Genomic DNA, 18153 nt, shown 5'->3' with positions numbered 1-18153 from the left:
TTTGCTTTTCTGACATAAATGACACTACTTGTGCAGGACTATTTCTCTTAAATCAAACTGCTGTTGAGCTGCAAGTATTTCAAGTCAGAAACAGTCAAGTATTTCAAGTCAGAAACAGTCAAATGCGTACAATTAACAAAATTCCTTTTAATCAATTGGCGGAAATGATCTTCATAATCATTTTACGGATATTTTAGAGTGCAAAGATAAAATTGAAATTATTATTGTTGTTTCTCTGAACATTTCTTTTTCTTTATGATGCTTTCTGCACTTGCACTGCTTCCGTTGGATCAAAATGCTAACCAGAGATCAATTGGAGATAATAGGTTTTAAGCTGAACATCAAGTATTTGCTCAATTGTGAGCGGTGTTCATCAAATTCAACTAAGGAAATCAATTTGAAGGTATGATATGGGTTATAAAGCTATTTTAAGAAGTGGAACTGCAAAACCAGTGCTTGCGGTTAGAGAAGTTGAAGAGTACTAACTCTTCACTTCAAAAATACCTCGTCTAGCTTGGACAGGAACTGGATAACTATTGTAGCAAGATCAAAGAGGCATCAAAAGAAGTTTTGGGCAAATGGAGCGCCGAGTGTGAGGCGTTACGAGATAATTTAAAGGCAGCAGCAGCCAGAAATGCTCAACAGGAGCAATCCATTGAGGTACTGAAGCAAGAGCTCGCCGATTTGAAAGTCAAAGCTGCTAAGAAGGGCGAAGCCATCAAAAATATGGAGAAAATGAATAATCAATTGAGGTCAGAGCTTGAGCAGCTGGAACACTACAACCAGTATTTGGCCAACGAATGCCGAAAAAAACATTCTCTCATTGATCGACAAAAGAGTACTCTTAGAAAGGAAAAAGCCAAAACAAAGGCCGCGGAGAAAAGTAAATCGGAGATTCGGAGCAGAAACATTATGAACCGGCCTGCAACGCTATACGAGATTGTGTTGATAAAAAATTCTTCTTCAAAAGATCAGATCAAGAAACACTACCACAAAATGAGCCTGTTGACGCACCCTGATGCTGGTGGAGAAGAATTCTTCAAAACCATCAACCGGGCAAATCAAATTCTGAAAAATGATGCGGCACGGGAAGCGTACATCATTTGAACTTCACGAGGCAGAAAAACTCATGAACAACCAAAACTGATAATTAAACTGTCCATATGAATCTACACACTTTTTGTATAGTGAGACGTTTTTATAACAATATCTGTGAATGAAAATATTGTTTGATTTTGAGTGAGTTGTGCAATCTATTCTTGTCAAGAGGGGTCAGTGTGAGTGTCACACGTATCTAAAAAAAGATGTACTAAAAACCTCGGGTTTCAAGGTTAAAGATTTAGTTTAAAACTTGATTTATTACCAGATTTATGGCTGACACAAGGTTGATATGTGTCAGAAAAGAAAATGGCCTGTGATTAGACAAAGCTCGGGTTTCGAGGTAAATCAATGAAACTGGCATATTTTTGTTGACTTGTTTAATTTACCACGAAAATAGAACCAATATTGGGTACCGACAAAAGCCAGGATTAAATTCATTCATTGAACACCAAACTTACCATCAGAGCTAACCACTCTATTAAATCTTAATCTATTTAAACCAACCTTTCTTCACCTTAATCTACTTAACAATTTAACTTTTAACATTGCATTTTAACCGAGTACCACACTCAATTAGCCAGAGACAGTATTGCGCACGGGCGGCTACTATAGCGTCGTCATTATCCAGCTACAGTCTAGTGATGAGAGATTTAGCTCAATTGAAGGGCATGAGTTGAGCGCAGCGAGGGGGTGCAGCAGGGGCAGGTGATTGACGAGAGGGGGTCCTTGGCTGCACGGGGCCACGTCGTTGCGGACTGAACGAAACAATGTGCATGGGTGGGGCTTTGGGAGGGGGGAGGCTGATGTGGGAGAGGGGTGAAGTGGGGGGGGGGGGGTTGAAGGTATGTGTGGCCGCCCTTCAAACCACTGCCCTTCACAAATTTAAACCCATTTTCAATTACTAAATTTCTATATCCACAGGAAAACTTTTTCATACGGATTACCAAGTGGAATGCAAAAAAATCTCGAAAGATAGAACTGCAGATGATGACAAGGTTATTTGTAATCACCAAAAAAATGCTGCTTATGGTTTTAAATGAAGTATTCTATTATCGACAAAAAAAATTAATCTCACCTATCCTAATTATCAAGTTGTATCAAGATATTCTTTATAATGTTGACGTGCAAATCAAACAAAATAAAAATTCGGATTTTCCTAATTTTTGACTTTATCTAAGAATTTATCCCATGTTTTCTTTTAAACACACGCCGTGTAATTGTGCAAGTGATCAACCTGCTCAACATTGACAACCAGCTCTGAATTGTTGATCAGGTTTCTCAGTTTCGAGATCAACATAATCTGGGAAAACGAAAATGAAGATTGAGATCAAAAGCTGCAAAGTTTTTTCAAAGTTTAAAAAAATGTTTCTTATTTGCTAAAACTTCAATGATCCCATTTGAGATCAGGTGTGTAAATTTTACGACAATTCTAAACCTAAAACAAGCACAGTACTTGGTTTTCAAGATGAGCGCAGTTCGAAAAAATATTGATCTGCTTTTCTGACATAAATTACACTATACTTGTGCAGGACTATTTCTCTTAAATCAAACTGCTGTTGAGCTGCAAGTTATCAAGTATTTCGAGTCGAAAACAGTCAAATGCGTACAATTAACAAAACTCCTTTTAATCAATTGGCGGAAATGACCTTCATAATCAATTTACGGATATTTTAGAGTGCAAAGATAAAATTTAAATTAAAATTGTTGTTTCCCTGAACATTTCTTTTTCTTTGTTCATGATGCTTTCTGCACTTGCACTGCTTCCGTTGGATCAAAATGCTAACCAGAGATCAATTGGAGATAATAGGTTTTAGGCTTAACATCGAGTATTTGCTCAATTGTGAGCGGTGTTCAACAAAATCAACTCAGGAAATCAATTTGAAGGTATGATATGCGTTATAAAGCTATTTTAAGAATTCATAGAGAGAAAATAGTCGAATATTTTTTCCGCTTGTTAGCCCAAGCTCTACCGCAAACTCGCAGCTTAGGCATCCTGTACAGAGCCGATGCTCACTCAAGACAACATTTCACCTGAAATACGAAATACTTTGTCTTTTCTGAATGTGTTCCTCTCCTTATAACCCCATACAATCCAGCTTTAGTGCTGAAACCCATGCAAAGATTACCCTTATATTTCAACAACTTCAACTTAAATTTTTAATGAACTGGCGTCAACAAGCGAAATACTTCTCCGTTTGAGCCCCCAAGTACGTTATTAGTCCCCACCCCCAATAATCCATGCAATAACTCAGTAAAGCTAGAGCTCGTTGTTGTTGTAGATGTCGCACAGATCTTCAATTCGTAGGTATTTTTGGTGGGATACAGGCGCTTTTAACTGGTAACCTAGTTGCATTTATATTACGATAATAATAGATATATTAGTAGTAGTGTGTGTTTGCCTATACACAACTTGCTTCTGGTGCGGTGATCTTTCTGCATCTATGCCATAGTGAATGACATGCGGTCCCCGGGTTAGGGTGGCCAGGAGAGCATCACCCACAAAAGGGGAAAGGGGCAAGGAAGGCGGATTATTCTAAGCAGTGTGGTCGTGTAGGACTGATGGTATTAAGTCCAGACACTTGGCTACCTCTACTGCTCTTTCCCACAGGTCAATCACGTTCAGGTCCAGGGTGTTCTTACTGCAGTTAAAAATGTGGATTGCTACATCACATCTGGGACAGCAGTTATCAACATTGTCTCAAATTCTTTTGTCACAAAGAAGGGCGAAGCCATCGAAAATATGGAGAAAATGAATGACCAATTGAGGTGGGAGCTTGAGCAGCTGGAACACTACAACCAGTATTTGGCCAACGCATGCCAAAACAAGCTTCTCATTGATCGACAAAAGAGTACTCTTAAAAAGGAAAGCCAAAACAAAGGCCGCAGAGAAAAGTTTATCCGAGATTATTCGGAGCAAAAACATCATGAACCGGCCGAACGCTATACGAGATTTTGTTGGTAAAAACTTCTTCAAAAGATGAGATCAAGAAACACTACCACAAAATGAGCCTGTTGACGCACCCTGATGCTGGTGGAGACGAATACTTCTTCATGACCATCAACCGGGCATATCAAATTCTGACAAATGCGGCACGGAAAGCATAAAACATTTGGACTTGACAAGGCAGAAATGAACAACCAAAACTGATAAATAAACTGTCCATATGAATCTACAAAGTTTTTGTATAGCAAGACGTTTATATAACCATATCTGTGAATGAAAAAATTGTTTGATTTTGAGTGAGTGGTGCACTCTATTCTTGTTAAGATGAGGGCAGTGTGAGTGCTACACGTATATAAAAGAAAGATGTACTAAAAACCTCGGGTTTCAAGGTTAAAGATCTAGTTTAAAACTTGATTTATTACCTGATTTATGGCTGACACAAGGTTGATAGGTGTCAGAAAAGAAAATAGACCTGTGATAAGACAAAGCTCGGGCTTCGAGCGAAATCAACGAAACTGGCATATTTTTGTTGACTTGGTTAATTTACCACGACAATAGAACCAATATTGGGTACCGACCAAAGCCAGGATTAAAATCATTCATTGAACACCAAACTTACAATCAGAGCTAACCACTCTATTAAATCTTAATCTATTTAAACCAACCTTTCTTTACCTTAATCTACTTTACAATTTAACTTCGTTGCATTTTAACCGAGTACCACGCTCAATTAGCCAAAAACAGTATTGCGCACGGGTGGCTACTATAGCGTCGTCATTATCCAGCTACAGTCTAGTGAGGAGAGCTTTAGCTTAATTGAAGGGCATGAGTTGAGCGCAGCGGGGGGGGGGGGGTGCACCGGGGGTAGGTGATTGACGAGAGGGTGGTCCTTGGCTGCACGGGGCCACGTCGTTGCGGACTGAACGAAACAATGTGCAGGGGTGGGGATTTGGGGGGGGGGGGGCTTATGCGGTAGAGGGGTGAAGTGGGGGGGGGGGGGGGAGGGGTTGAAGGTATGTGGGGCCACCCTGCACAAATGTAAACCCATTTTCAATTACTAAATTTCTATATCCACAGGAAAACTTTTTCATACGGATTACCGAGTGAAATGCGAAAAAATCCTCGAAAGATAGAACTGCAGATGATGACAAGGTTATTTGTAATCATCAAAAAATGCTGCTTATCGTTTTAATTAAAGTATTCTATTATCGATAAATAAGTTTCATTTCACTTATCCCAATCATCAAATTGTGTCAAAGATATTCTTTATAATGTTGACGTGCAAATCAAACAAAAAATAAAGTTGCCGATTTTCCTACTTTTTGACTTTATCTAAGGATTTATCCCATGATTTCTTTTAAAAACAAGCTGTGTAATTGTGCATGAGATCAACCTGCTCAACATTGACAACCAGCTCTGAATTGTTGACCAGGTTTCTCAGTTTCGAGATCAACATAAGAATCTGGGAAAACGAAATGAAGATTGAGATCAAAAATTGCAAAGTTTTTTTTAAGTTTTAAAGAAAAACGTTTCTTATTTGCTAAAACCTCAGTGATGCCATTTGAGATCAAGTGTGTGAATTTTACGACAATTCTAAACCTAAAACAAGCACAGTACTTGGTTTTCAAGATGAGCGCAGTTCGAAAAAATATTGATCTGCTTTTCTGACATAAATGACACTATACTTGTGCAGGACTCTTAAATCAAACTGCTGTTGAGCTGCAAGTTATCAAGTATTTCGAGTCGAAAACAGTCAAATGCGTACAATTAACTAAATTCCTTTCAATCAATTGGCGGAAATGATCTTCATAATCATTTTACGGATATTTTAGAGTGCAAAGATAAAATTTAAATTAATATTGTTGTTTCCCTGAACATTTCTTTTCCTTTGTTCATGATGCTTTCTGCACTTGCACTGCTTCCGTGGGATCAAAATGCGAACCAGAGATCAATTGGAGATAATAGGTTTTAAGCTTAAAATCGGGTATTTGCTCAATTGTGAGGGGTGTTCATCAAATTCAACTGAGGAAATCAAGTTGAAGGTATGATATGGGTTATAAAGCTATTTTAAGAATTCAAAGACAGAAAATAGTCAAATATTATTTCCGCTTGTTTTCTAAAATTTTACCTCCCGTATATACATGCCACCATTTTCGAAAAAAAGTTGAACAATAAAGGAAACCAAAAGCTATTTCACATACCCCAGTAATGCCAAGACAGCCATAGAGATAGAGGGATAGGTAAAAGTAAGGTTGGTCACATTTAAGTAGCTTGAGGTGCAGAAGAATTAATATTGTGATTAAAAATGTCAGGGAGAGAAGTCTGAAATACATGCTGAGTGCACTTGGCATTACAAAATCATCGGTTCCGATAGCCCAAGCTCTACCGCAAACTCGCAGCTTAGGCATCCTGTACAGAGCTGATGCTCCCTCAAGACTACATTTCACCTGAAAAACGAAATACATTGTCTTTTCTGAATGTGTTCCTCTCCTTATAACCCCATACATCCCAGCGCTGCTGCTGCAACGCATGCAAAGATTACCCTTATATTCCAACAACTTCAACTTAAATTGTTAATGAACTGGCGTCAACAAGCGAAATACTTCTCCGTTTGAGCCCCCAAGTACGTTATTAGTCCCCACCCCCAATAATCCATGCAATAACTCAGTAAAGCTAGAGCTCGTTGTTGTTGTAGATGTCGCACAGATCTTCAATTCGTAGGTATTTTTGGTGGGATACAGGCGCTTTTAACTGGTAACCTAGTTGCATTTATATTACGATAATAATAGATATATTAGTAGTAGTGTGTGTTTGCCTATACACAACTTGCTTCTGGTGCGGTGATCTTTCTGCATCTATGCCATAGTGAATGACATGCGGTCCCCGGGTTAGGGTGGCCAGGAGAGCATCACCCACAAAAGGGGAAAGGGGCAAGGAAGGCGGATTATTCTAAGCAGTGTGGTCGTGTAGGACTGATGGTATTAAGTCCAGACACTTGGCTACCTCTACTGCTCTTTCCCACAGGTCAATCACGTTCAGGTCCAGGGTGTTCTTACTGCAGTTAAAAATGTGGATTGCTACATCACATCTGAGACAGCAGTTATCAACATTGTCTCAAATTCTTTTGTCACAAAGAAGGGCGAAGCCATGGAAAATATGGAGAAATTGAATGAGCAATTGATGTCAGAGCTTGAGCAGCTGGAACACTACAACCAGTATTTGGCCAACGATGCCGAAAAAAACTTCTCTCATTGATCGACAAAAAAGTACTCTTAAAAAGGAAAAAGCCAAAACAAAGGCCGCGGAGATATATTTATCCGAGATTCGGAGCAAAACATTATGAACCGGCCTGAACGCTATACGAGATTTTGTTGGTAAAAACTTCTTCAAAAGATCAGATCAAGAAACACTACCACAAAAAGAGCCTGTTGACGCACCCTGATGCTGGTGGAGACGAAGAATTCTTCAAGACCAGCAACCGGGCATATCAAATTCTGACAAATGATGCGGCACGGGAAGCGTACAACATTTGGACTTAACGAGGCAGAAAAAGTTATGAACGACTAAAACTGACAATTAAACTGTCCATATGAATCTACAAAGTTTTTGTATAGTAAGACTTTTATATAACCATATTTGTGAATGAAAAAATTGTTTGATTTTGAGTGAGTAGGGCACTCTATTATGGTTGTTTTGATCAGTACGATGGCTCGATAACTCCCTGCTAGAAATTGCTCGGCTAACATTTCTGTGTGAGCTTTGACAAGCATCATTCCACCCTCATTGTTTAAGCCATTGAAGACGGATTATTTTGCAAAGCCAGTGATTTTGCGAAGAATAATAATTTGTTTGGTGCTTCCAGTTTGTATTGTTAATTTTGGAAGACAAAAAAGGGAGCACCGTATTTCAACAAGCTCCAACCGATAATTTTTAAAGTCACTGGAAGAGTCTCTACTGTGCAGCCCCAGTCGCTGACAGCAATCTTCTCAGAATGTTATCGCCCTTTTGTATGTTCTCCTTGGTGCATCATTCATGTTCTCCAAATTTGCCTTACTATCGAAGGTAATACCCAGTACTTTGATTTTGGACTTCACTGGTTTTGGCGGATTGATGATAGTGAGGTGAGGTTCAAAAGTGGCCTCCTTAATTAGTTAAAGTTATCTCATTCGCGTGTAGGACGTGTTCTTTATATTTCTCTGGATCAGAGGCAGCTTGCTTATGTAGATATGAAGCCGTAAGTATGAATTGAACCCTCTTTCTGTGCTATTTTGTAGTGGTGCCTCGAGTATGTCTCTAAGCAGTAGATTGTGATCAACCGTGTCGAAAGCGACGGTGAGGTCTAAGGCTGCTAGTAGAATACGATTGCAGGGTTTCTTTTGATCATGTCCTTTTTGTATATTGTTGGTGACAATATTGAGAGCTGTTGTTGTGGAGTGCTCAGGTCTAAAGCCAGTCTACTGCTCTTTTATTGGAAAGTCTATAAAAATCACCTAGTCAGATTTTTTTGTTAGTCGAGTCGATTAGTTTTGAAAGTCGATTGGCACTATTCTATCTGGGCCCAGCGAGATACTTTTCTTTGTGTCTCTTATAAAATTTTTTGACTGTATTGTACCTGAATTTTCTGCCAATAATTCCAGTTCCTGTATTGTTCATAGTGTATTTTTTCTGGTTTTCATTTTTCTTAGGAACATATTTGTGGAGCGTATTTTTGGTTAAAATTGTTGGCGCTTTTCCTTTGATCATGGCGAGGAGTAGTTTTTTAGCTTCAAAGTACATGGCTCTGTCTCCAGGTGGCTTAAAATTACTTGACAAAATTCCTTTTACTGTGTTGCGTTGTTTAGAGCAGTTAACTCTGTGAAAGAGTGTTTGTACAAACGCAATCCAATTGTTGCACTTTTCACTTTGAACAAGTCTGTTTAATTCATGGACTAATTGCGTTATTTTGGGGTGCTTTAAATGCTATCTTTGAATTTCATCACTTTTTCAGAAAATTTTACCGCTTCGCTGGGAAAATTGGCGACCACTGTTTTAATACTTTCTTGTGGAATTTGCCTGCCAGCCGCTGCATCTATGGCTTTTCTTAAGGTCTTCTCCGCGTGGTAGACCTTTATTAGCTTCTGTTGTTTCTTGACTTTCAGTTAAAAGTTGTATTTCAAACTTGCCCAGTCAGCTTCGCAAAAATTGATGAAAGCTCTTTGTGATGAGATCACTGGTTATGAAAAGAACTATTAGTAAACGATCTGAGCCTAAGGCGCACTCCATACGCCAGTCCAAGTTCATTGCTATGCCTGATGCGATGCCATTGCTATGCCTGATCAAATGCGCATTAGGGACCAGATAGACTAAGCTTACCGCCGCAAAAACCCATTTCTCAGAGTCTGTGTACAGTGTGTATGGATCCTGGGAGCAGTTGCGCGCTCGTAGTTCTACCGCGTAGAGGTATCTATACTTGAAAACAATAATATAGCGCGTGATTTTAAGGTTTGTGTCAAATAATATGCATCCTCTATGCTGGGGAGCTCGGGGTCACAAACGGAGAATATCCACTTTTTGAGCAATGATTAGTGAACTGCATTTTCCAGTTTATCCATTTCTTTAATGCTTTTAAAAATGTCATCACGAACAGTGAACCAGATATTAGAAAAGATAAAAACTGGTACTAAAGATCATTTCAGTAGTCTTCAGGAATAAAGATTAGCTAAAATCCATTAGAGATTGGTGAAGATCAAGTTTATTTTATTTTTGTAGTCTTCAAAAAGTCTTCAAAAAATGGTCTTCGAAAATTTTGAACATACAGTGTATATATAAATTTTCAATTTATCTTTTAAAAATTTGTGAAAAAGTTTTATTCAACGATAAACGTGAAGTTCGAAACCATTTGTTTTAGAAATGAGTATTAGTTTTAAAATGACAGATCAGTTTCCTCTACTGTTTTTTAAATGGCCTGAAACCAGTTTACTGAAATTCAAAACCAAAAACTTATCTAAAGATGCAGTTGCGAAGAAGAACAGCGATTAGCGTTGATATCCTACAGTAATAACGGCCATGAGCTGCAACATGTAACTTACAAAAAATACCTAGGATCGCTGACCGGTCATAACTTGAAATTCTACGTGCACTTTCCAGGAAAAATAAAAAAAAAGAAAGATTAAAGATTTTCAATATCAAAAGATGCTTTGTTTAGCTTAAACAAGTCTGACAACACTAATCAAAACAAAAGTCGAGTAGAGTACTGCAAACAAGCTTGGAATACTAACTTCCACAAACATATAAAAAGAACGGAAAAAGTCAAAGATGGGTAGCAAATCTGATACCAGATTTATCTGGACTGCCATAAAGTGAAATTCTTGATATGCTGACTTCCCTACTCAAGAACGCATATTTGGGTCTTTCCCATTATAACCCTCCCCCCTCAGCTTAGTGGTCTGATAGCATATACCCCTCCCCAATCATGGTAATTATACTATAATGGGGGGCTTTCATTTCATGGAGGCTACATTTTTGAAATAATGATTGTAAAATTTTTGCACGCTTCAAGTTTCTTCAGCAAATAATGAGAAACCATTTTTACTCACACCGCTTTTTTTCTTGTTGTCAATATTCTGCATCCTGTGAAAAAACAGTTTTTGAGATATCAAGCTTCTCCATTACCTCTGGATTCAGGGGTATGTATATGCTCATGTTTCTTGGTAATATGTTCATCAAATTTTTCTATAGGCGCTATAAGTGTTTAACAGCTTGTTATTAGTACATCTTCATACGCTATGAGGCTTGAAAATATTTTCTAGCGACAGTTTTTACAAACCAAACAAGGCATATGAAAATTATTTTAAAAGACTGCTTAACAAAAAAAACTCCTGTTATAAATATGCGAAGTAAATACACTCTAGTAATTAAATTAGGAAATCTGGTTTGCTTTTATACTTAGGCATTGTTTATAATAAAAAATTCATAACAAATAAAACCATATATAGAAGAACAAATATTAATACAATAGAGACACTGTTCTCGAGGAAAACGCCCAGATTTATTTACGGTAATACACTATCGCACGTCCTATTTTCATACATAGTAACTTGCCATATAACAACAAAAAATGTGTAACTGGGGTAAAAAAAACACTGGGGGTAATAGATTACCATGCTTCAAAAATGTGTCTAAATGCCTTCATAGGGAAAAAAATATGATATATAGCCATTTAAATAGTCGCCAAAAGTGTCTTGAAATAAAGCTGTTGGATAATAAATAAAAATAGTAATTACCGATACATTATTCATGGGATGAGAGCTAGTCAGCGCTGCAATTCATATGTTCTGGCGTAAAATCGTTGAACGAGGTGTTCTGGTTTACTTCTCAAAATTGTGGTCTGGTTCCGGTTGTTTAACAGGACGAAGATCTACATGATTGAAGCATTTCTGCTCTGAGTGCTACCAAAGCGGTTGGAAGGTACCCAAGGCCCGTTGTAGATAACAATCACAACTCTACAATGGCTAGTTCTTTTTTGATTGTATACTGTAATTTCATGTGAGCGGACTTTTGCAAATCTATGACAGAGATAGTAGCCGACGCATCTAGAAGTAAATTCACGATGCAGACTATTACTGTTAGCATCAGTTGCGTTTTTGTGAACAATTTGATCTCAAATTGTTAGGCAAAGTTTGGCCTCCGCAATGTCTCTCTTTGCCATCGGCTTTGATATGACTCGTAATTTGCTTTAATCAATAAAGTTACTCCATGTATGAGCTCCGTTTTGACTTCACGTAATAGTTGTAAATTGACCTTCGTTTTATTAATAAAAAGTTGTAGGTCTTTTAAGTCAGTTAAAGCACGCATTAAAAACTCCAAAAAGTCCAATAGTTTAACACGAATGCCATTGCGCTGTGCAGAAATTCTGTTGCAAAAGAGGAGATCTGGTCAAATAAAAACAGTTTCCTATTAGTTGAGCTCCATAATCTAGAGAAATTAAACATGCTATGCGTCCGGTTAACTATTCGTTGTGCAGCACGTTTGCCTTGTCACGTTGTGCAAAAGTGGGTGCTGAAGTTGTTGAGTGGCATCAGTTACTGATTTTTTGTTCTGAAAAAAAAACCGTGTTTTCCCTATCAATTTGATGCTTTTCCGTGCGCGCGGTCACTTCGTTCAACAGAACATTGAGTTCAAGGAATTGGTTGGATAATTTTGCTATAATTCTTAGTTCATTTTTGGAAAAAAATGTAAGGTGGATTAATTTCAATAGGGTGAATAAATATGAAATTCAGAGCCTTAAGTGACATGAACTTGTAGAGGCATCTGTTTTTGTTTTTGTACCAATTGATCAAATATAGTTTCGGTAACTGTATTTGAATTTTGAGAGTCGGTCCGACAAAGATAATTCTAATGTTTTTCCTTTTTGTCTGGTGCTTACAGCAGACATCAGTATGTTTGCAAATTTGTATCAATTTGTAACCTTTTGTAACAATATAAACAAAGAAAAAATTTTTGCAAATATATTTTCATCAAATTTAACTACTCCTTTGGTTTCAATAAATTTAATGCTTTTATTTCTCGATGTTCTTCTAAGAAAAATCCAAAATTCCTTCGTTAATTCAAGATTTCTTCTTTTTGTGAAGTAATCTTCGTAAAATTGTTTCACGCTTATAATTTAAGTAAATTACGGGAAACCAGTTTTACGTACACCGCTTTTAATTCTCGTTGACAAGAATCTGCATTCAGAAAAAGAAACTGCTTTTGAGATAACAAGCTTCTCAATTACCTCTGGATTCACGGTAATGTATTGGCGCATATTTGTTCGCAATGAGTTCAACAAAACTTTTCATGGTACAATAAGTATTTAACCGCTTGATATTAGTTCATCATCAATGAGATTTAAGAGAACAATTTGGTCTCGTGTTTTGGCTTCAATAAGATCATTTTGTGTTTTATCGGTTTTGCTGTGGCGGTTATTTTGCTTTAATCAAAAACAGTTACTACATATCTGATCTCTGTTTTGACTTAACGCAAAAAATCTGAGTTGAATTTCTTTTTATATTCAGAAAGTTGGAGCTTATTTAGATTGGTAACAGCACCAATTAAAGGCGTCAATGCTTCAATTAACATAAGTCGAATGCGATTGCGCTGTGCTGGAATTTTGTCGCAACTTTGGGATGTAGGCGACTTTTGATAAATTTTGGTATCAATTGAGCTTCATTTTCTAGAGTAATTCAGCATACTATGTGTCCGTTGCTCTACTTTTTATGCAGCTCTGTCCTGTAGTTCAAAAGAGCATTGAGTTTACATAAATTGTTGGATTGTTTGTGCTACATAATTTATTTTGTTTTTTCAAAAAAGATAAAGTAGATTAATTTCATTTAGGTGAAAAATTTACGAAGTTCAAAGCCTTAATTGATATGAACTTGTAGGTGCATCTCGTTTTGTCCCAATTAGCATCTCATCTACAGAATTTAGCATCCCATCTGAAGAAATGATGATCCCAATTGAATATCCCATCAACAGAAGTCTCGCGTCAGTTTCTTTTTCAGGAGCCAACGACTGGTCAACAACTTCACCATGGGTGTCGATTTCACGAACCCAAACGGTCTCAAACAGAGACTGATGAACGTGATATACAACAAACCTAACCAGTACAACGAGAACAGTGTATGTACCTAGAGATGGTCATGCGTGTGCAATAGCTGAGTTGAAAAGAGGCAAATGTGATGCAAGCAGAGAAAGACGTCCCCGAAAGAGAGCAACAACATTAAATAAAGTTTTGGTAACTCTGTATGAAGTTTGGTAGCCGATCGGACAAGTCAATTGTATGGTTTTTCCTTTTTTGGATATATTCCTATTTGCCCCCCCCCCCAGCTTAGTGACCATAAATTTTGTATGACCCCCCGTCGCTCGTTCTAATTTCTTACACAGTAGCGTGCTATATAACAACAAAAAATGTGTAACTGGGGTAATAAAAAACACTGGGGGTAATACATTACCATGCTTCAAAAATGTGTCTAAATGTCTTCATAGGGAAAAAATATGATAGGTAGCCATTAAAATAGTCGCCAGAAGTGTTTCGAAAAAAAGCTGTTGTGCAATTAAAGAAAAAAATAATTACCGATAAATTATTCATAGGGTAATAGCTAGTCAGCCCTGAAATTTTCATGTTCTGGCCTAACTTCGTTGAGAGAGGTGTTTGTGTTTACTTCTCAAAATTGTGGTCTGGTTCCGGTTGTTTAACAGGACGAAGATCTACGTGATTGAAGCATTTCTGCTATGAGTTTTTCCGAAGTGGTTGGGAGGTACCTAAGGCCCGTTGTAGATAACAGTCACAAGTCTCGAATGGCTGGATTTTTTTCGATGATGTACTGTAATTTCACATGGACGAATTTTTGCAAATCTATGATAGAGAAAGTTGCCGACGCATCTAGAAGTAATATCACGATGCAGACTATTACTGTTAGCATCAATGACGTTTTAGTGTACAATTTGGTCTCAAACTTTTCAGCAAAATTTTGCCTCAGAAATGTCTTTTTTTGCTATTGTTGTGCTTAGACTCGTAATTTGCTTTAATCAGTAACAGTTACTCCATATGTGTGCTCCGTTTGACTTCAAATAAAAGTTGTAATTTGACCTTCGTTTTTTTAAAAAAATTTGTAGGTCTTTTAGGTCAGATACCGCTAACATAAAAAGCTCCAAAGGGTCTAATAGCTCAACTCGAATGCCATTGCGCTGTGCAGAAGTTTTGTCGCAATTTAGGAGATCAGGTGAAAATTAATAAAATATGATATTAGTTGAGCTCCCTGTTTTAGAGTAATTGAACGTGCTGTACCATTCGTTGAACAGCACGTTTGCCTTGTCACGTTGTGCAAAGGCGGGTGCTGAAGTTGTTGAGTGGCATCAGTTACTGATTTTTTTTCCGAAAAACAAACCTTGTTTTCCTTAACAATGTGATGCGTTTCCGTGCGCTCGGTCACTTTGGTCAACAGAGCTCTGAGTTAAAGGAATTGGTTGGATAATTTTGCTATAAATATTCTTTGATTTTTGGAAAAAAATGTAAGGTGGGTTAATTTCAATAGGGTGAATAAATATGAAATTCAGAGCCCTAAGTGACATGAACTTGTAGAGGCATCTGTTTTTGTTTTTGTACCAATTGATCAAATATAGTTTGGGTAACTCTATTTGAATTTTGAGAGTCGGTCCGACAAAGATAATTTTAATGTTTTTCTTTTTTTCTGGTGCTTACAGCAGACATCAGTATGTTTGCAAATTTCAACCTTTAGTAACAATATAAACAAAGAAAAAATTATTTCAAACAAATTTTCATCAAATTTAACTACTTCTTCTGATTTCAATAAATTTATTGCTTTTTTTGCTTGATGTTCTTCTAAGAAAAAATCCAAAATTTTTCGTTAATTCAAGATTTCTTCTTTTTGTGAAGTAATCATTGTAAAATTGTTGCACGCTTATAATTTAAGCAAATTACGGGAAACCAGTTTTACGTACACCGCTTTTAATTCTCATTGACAGGAATCTGCATTCTGAAAAAAAACTGTGTTTGAGATAACAAGCTTCTCAATTTCCTCTGGATTCACGGTAATGTATTGGGGCATATTTGTTTGTAATGATTTCATCAAAACTTTTCACGGTACAATAAGTATTTAACAGCTTGATATTAGTTCATCATCAATGAGATTTACGAGAACAATTTGGTCTCGTGTTTTGGCTTCAGTAAGATCATTTTGTGTTTTATCGGTTTTGCTGTGGCGGTTATTTTGCTTTAATCAAAAACAGTTACTCCATATCTGATCTCTGTTTTGACATAACGCAAAAGTTCTGAATGGAACTTCACTTTATATTCAGAAAGATGGAGGTTATTTAAGTTGGTAACAGCACCAATTAAAGGCTTCAATGCGTCAATTAACATAAGTCGAATGCAATTGCGCTGTGCTGGAATTTTTTCGCAACTTTGGGATGTAGGCGACTTTTGATAAATTTTGGTATCAATTGAGCTTCATATTCTAGAGTAATTCAGCATACTATGCGTCCGTTGCTTTACTTTTTAAGCAGCGCGTTAGCAATTTCGAGACTACATTTGCGTAGTGGTGGCACTGAGGTTGTTGTGTTGATGCTAAGAGGATACCGCAGCTAAAAATAAATTTTGTGTGTAGCAGACGGATAAGGCTCTTATGGCTTAATGAGCGAATAAAGTTGCCAACAAATGCCAGCGTCTAACAATTAGTCTTCATTATCTGAAGGCAAATGCAGTTTCGCGAAAACTTGGGGAAAATACCTAAAGGCTCAGTTGTCATCACCATTGGTTCCACAGAACCTTCTGACAGCAAGGTTTTCACAATTTGATTCCTTGCAGCACTTCTGCTTAATTTTTTGGTTGTATTGGTATCAATTTTGTCTCTTTACGCCTAATGCTGCTTGACTTGATGCAAACGGGATTGCCAGAAGCATTTGTTGGGGGGCTATAATGGGAAAAACCCGATTATTTTCCAAAAAACAAACTGAGATTTTCCTTACGATGTGAAGCTTTTCCGTGCGCTCTGTCCTGTAGTTCAAAAGAGCATTGAGTTTACATAAATTGTTGGATTGTTTTTGCTATATAATTTTTTTCGTTTTTTCAAAAAAGGTAAAGTAGATTAATTTCAGTAAGGTGAAAAATTTACGAAATTCAAAGCCTTAATTGATATGAACTTGTAGGTGCATCTCGTTTTGTCCCAATTAGCATCCAATCTACGGAATTTAGCATCCCATCTGAAGAATTGAGCATCCCAATTGAGCATCCCATCAACAGAAGTCTCGCAGCAGCTTCTTTTTCGGGAGCCAACGACTGGTCAACAACTTCACCATGGGTGTCGATTTCACAAACCCAAACGGTCTCAAACGAACCCAAATGGCCTCAAACAGAGACTGATGAACTTTATGTACAACAAACCTAACCAGTACGACGAGAACAGTATATGTACCTGGAAATTGTCATGCGTGTGCAATAGCTGAGTTGAAAAGAGGCAAATGTGATGCAAGCAGAGAAAGACGTCCCCGAAAGAGAGCAACAACATCAAATAAAGTTTTGGTAACTCTGTTTGAAGTTTGGTAGCCGATAGGACAAGTCAATTGCATGGTTTTTCCTTTTTTGGATATATTCCTATTTGCCCCCCCCCCCCCCAGCTTAGTGACCATAAATTTTGTATGACCTCCAGTCGCACGTCCTATTTTCTTACATAGTAACGTGCTATATAACAACAAAAAATGTGTAACTGCGGTAATAAAAAACACTGGGGGTAATACATTACCATGCTTCAAAAATGTGTCTAAATGTCTTCATAGGGAAAAAATATGATAGGTAGCCATTTAAATAATCGCCAGAAGTGTTTCGAAAAAAAGCTGTTGTGCAATTAAGAAAATAATAATTACCGATAAATTATTCACAGGGTAATAGCTAGTCAGCCCTGAACTTCTCACGTTCTGGCCTAACTTCGTTGAAAGAGGTGTTTGTGTTTACTTCTCAAAATTGTGGTCTGGTTCCGGTTGTTTAACAGGACAAAGATCTACGTGATTGAAGCATTTCTGCGATGAGTTTTACCAAAGTGGTTGGGAGGTACCCAAGGCCCGTTGTAGATAACAGTCACAATTCTCGAATGGCTGGCTCTTTTTTCGATGATGTACTGTAATTTCACATGGACGAATTTTTGCAAATCTATGATAGAGAAAGTTACCGACGCATCTAGAAGTAATATCACGATTTAGTGAACAATTTGGTCTCATACTTTTAAGCAAAATTTTGCCTTAGCAGTGTCTTTTTTTGCTATCGTTGTGCTATGGCTCGTAATTTGCTTTAATCAGTAACAGTTACTCCATATGTGTGCTCCGTTTTGACTTCAAGTAAAAGTTGTAATTTGACCTTCGTTTTTTTTAAAAAAAAATTTGAAGGTCTCTTAGGTCAGATACCGCTAACATTAAAAGCTCCAAAGGGTCTAATAGCTCAACTCGAATGCCATTGCGCTGTGCAGAAGTTTTGTCGCAAATTAGGAGATCAGGTGAAAATTAAAAAAAATTTGATATTAGTTGAGCTCCCTGTTTTAGAGTAATTGAACGTGATGTGCGTCCGGTGTACCATTCGTTGA

At 37.4% G+C, this 18153-nt stretch overlaps 1 protein-coding gene across 1 annotated transcript in view; it reads right to left on the bottom strand.

The window, feature by feature from the left end:
• LOC142357397 (diacylglycerol lipase-beta-like) overlaps nt 1–6488 on the bottom strand; it is a 34698-nt gene extending 28210 nt beyond the window's left edge. The window contains exon 1 of the mRNA XM_075409043.1: nt 6247–6488. Within this exon, the coding sequence (XP_075265158.1) occupies nt 6247–6453 (207 nt within the window). The 5' untranslated portion in view covers nt 6454–6488. The remainder of the gene's footprint in view (nt 1–6246) is intronic.
• Between the last annotated feature and the right edge of the window lie 11665 nt (nt 6489–18153).

The sequence above is a fragment of the Convolutriloba macropyga genome, unplaced genomic scaffold, assembly GCF_964194025.1.
Source record: "Convolutriloba macropyga unplaced genomic scaffold, txConMacr16.3 SCAFFOLD_638, whole genome shotgun sequence".
NCBI lineage: Eukaryota > Metazoa > Xenacoelomorpha > Acoela > Convolutidae > Convolutriloba > Convolutriloba macropyga.
This window is presented reverse-complemented; position numbering and strand designations above follow the sequence as displayed.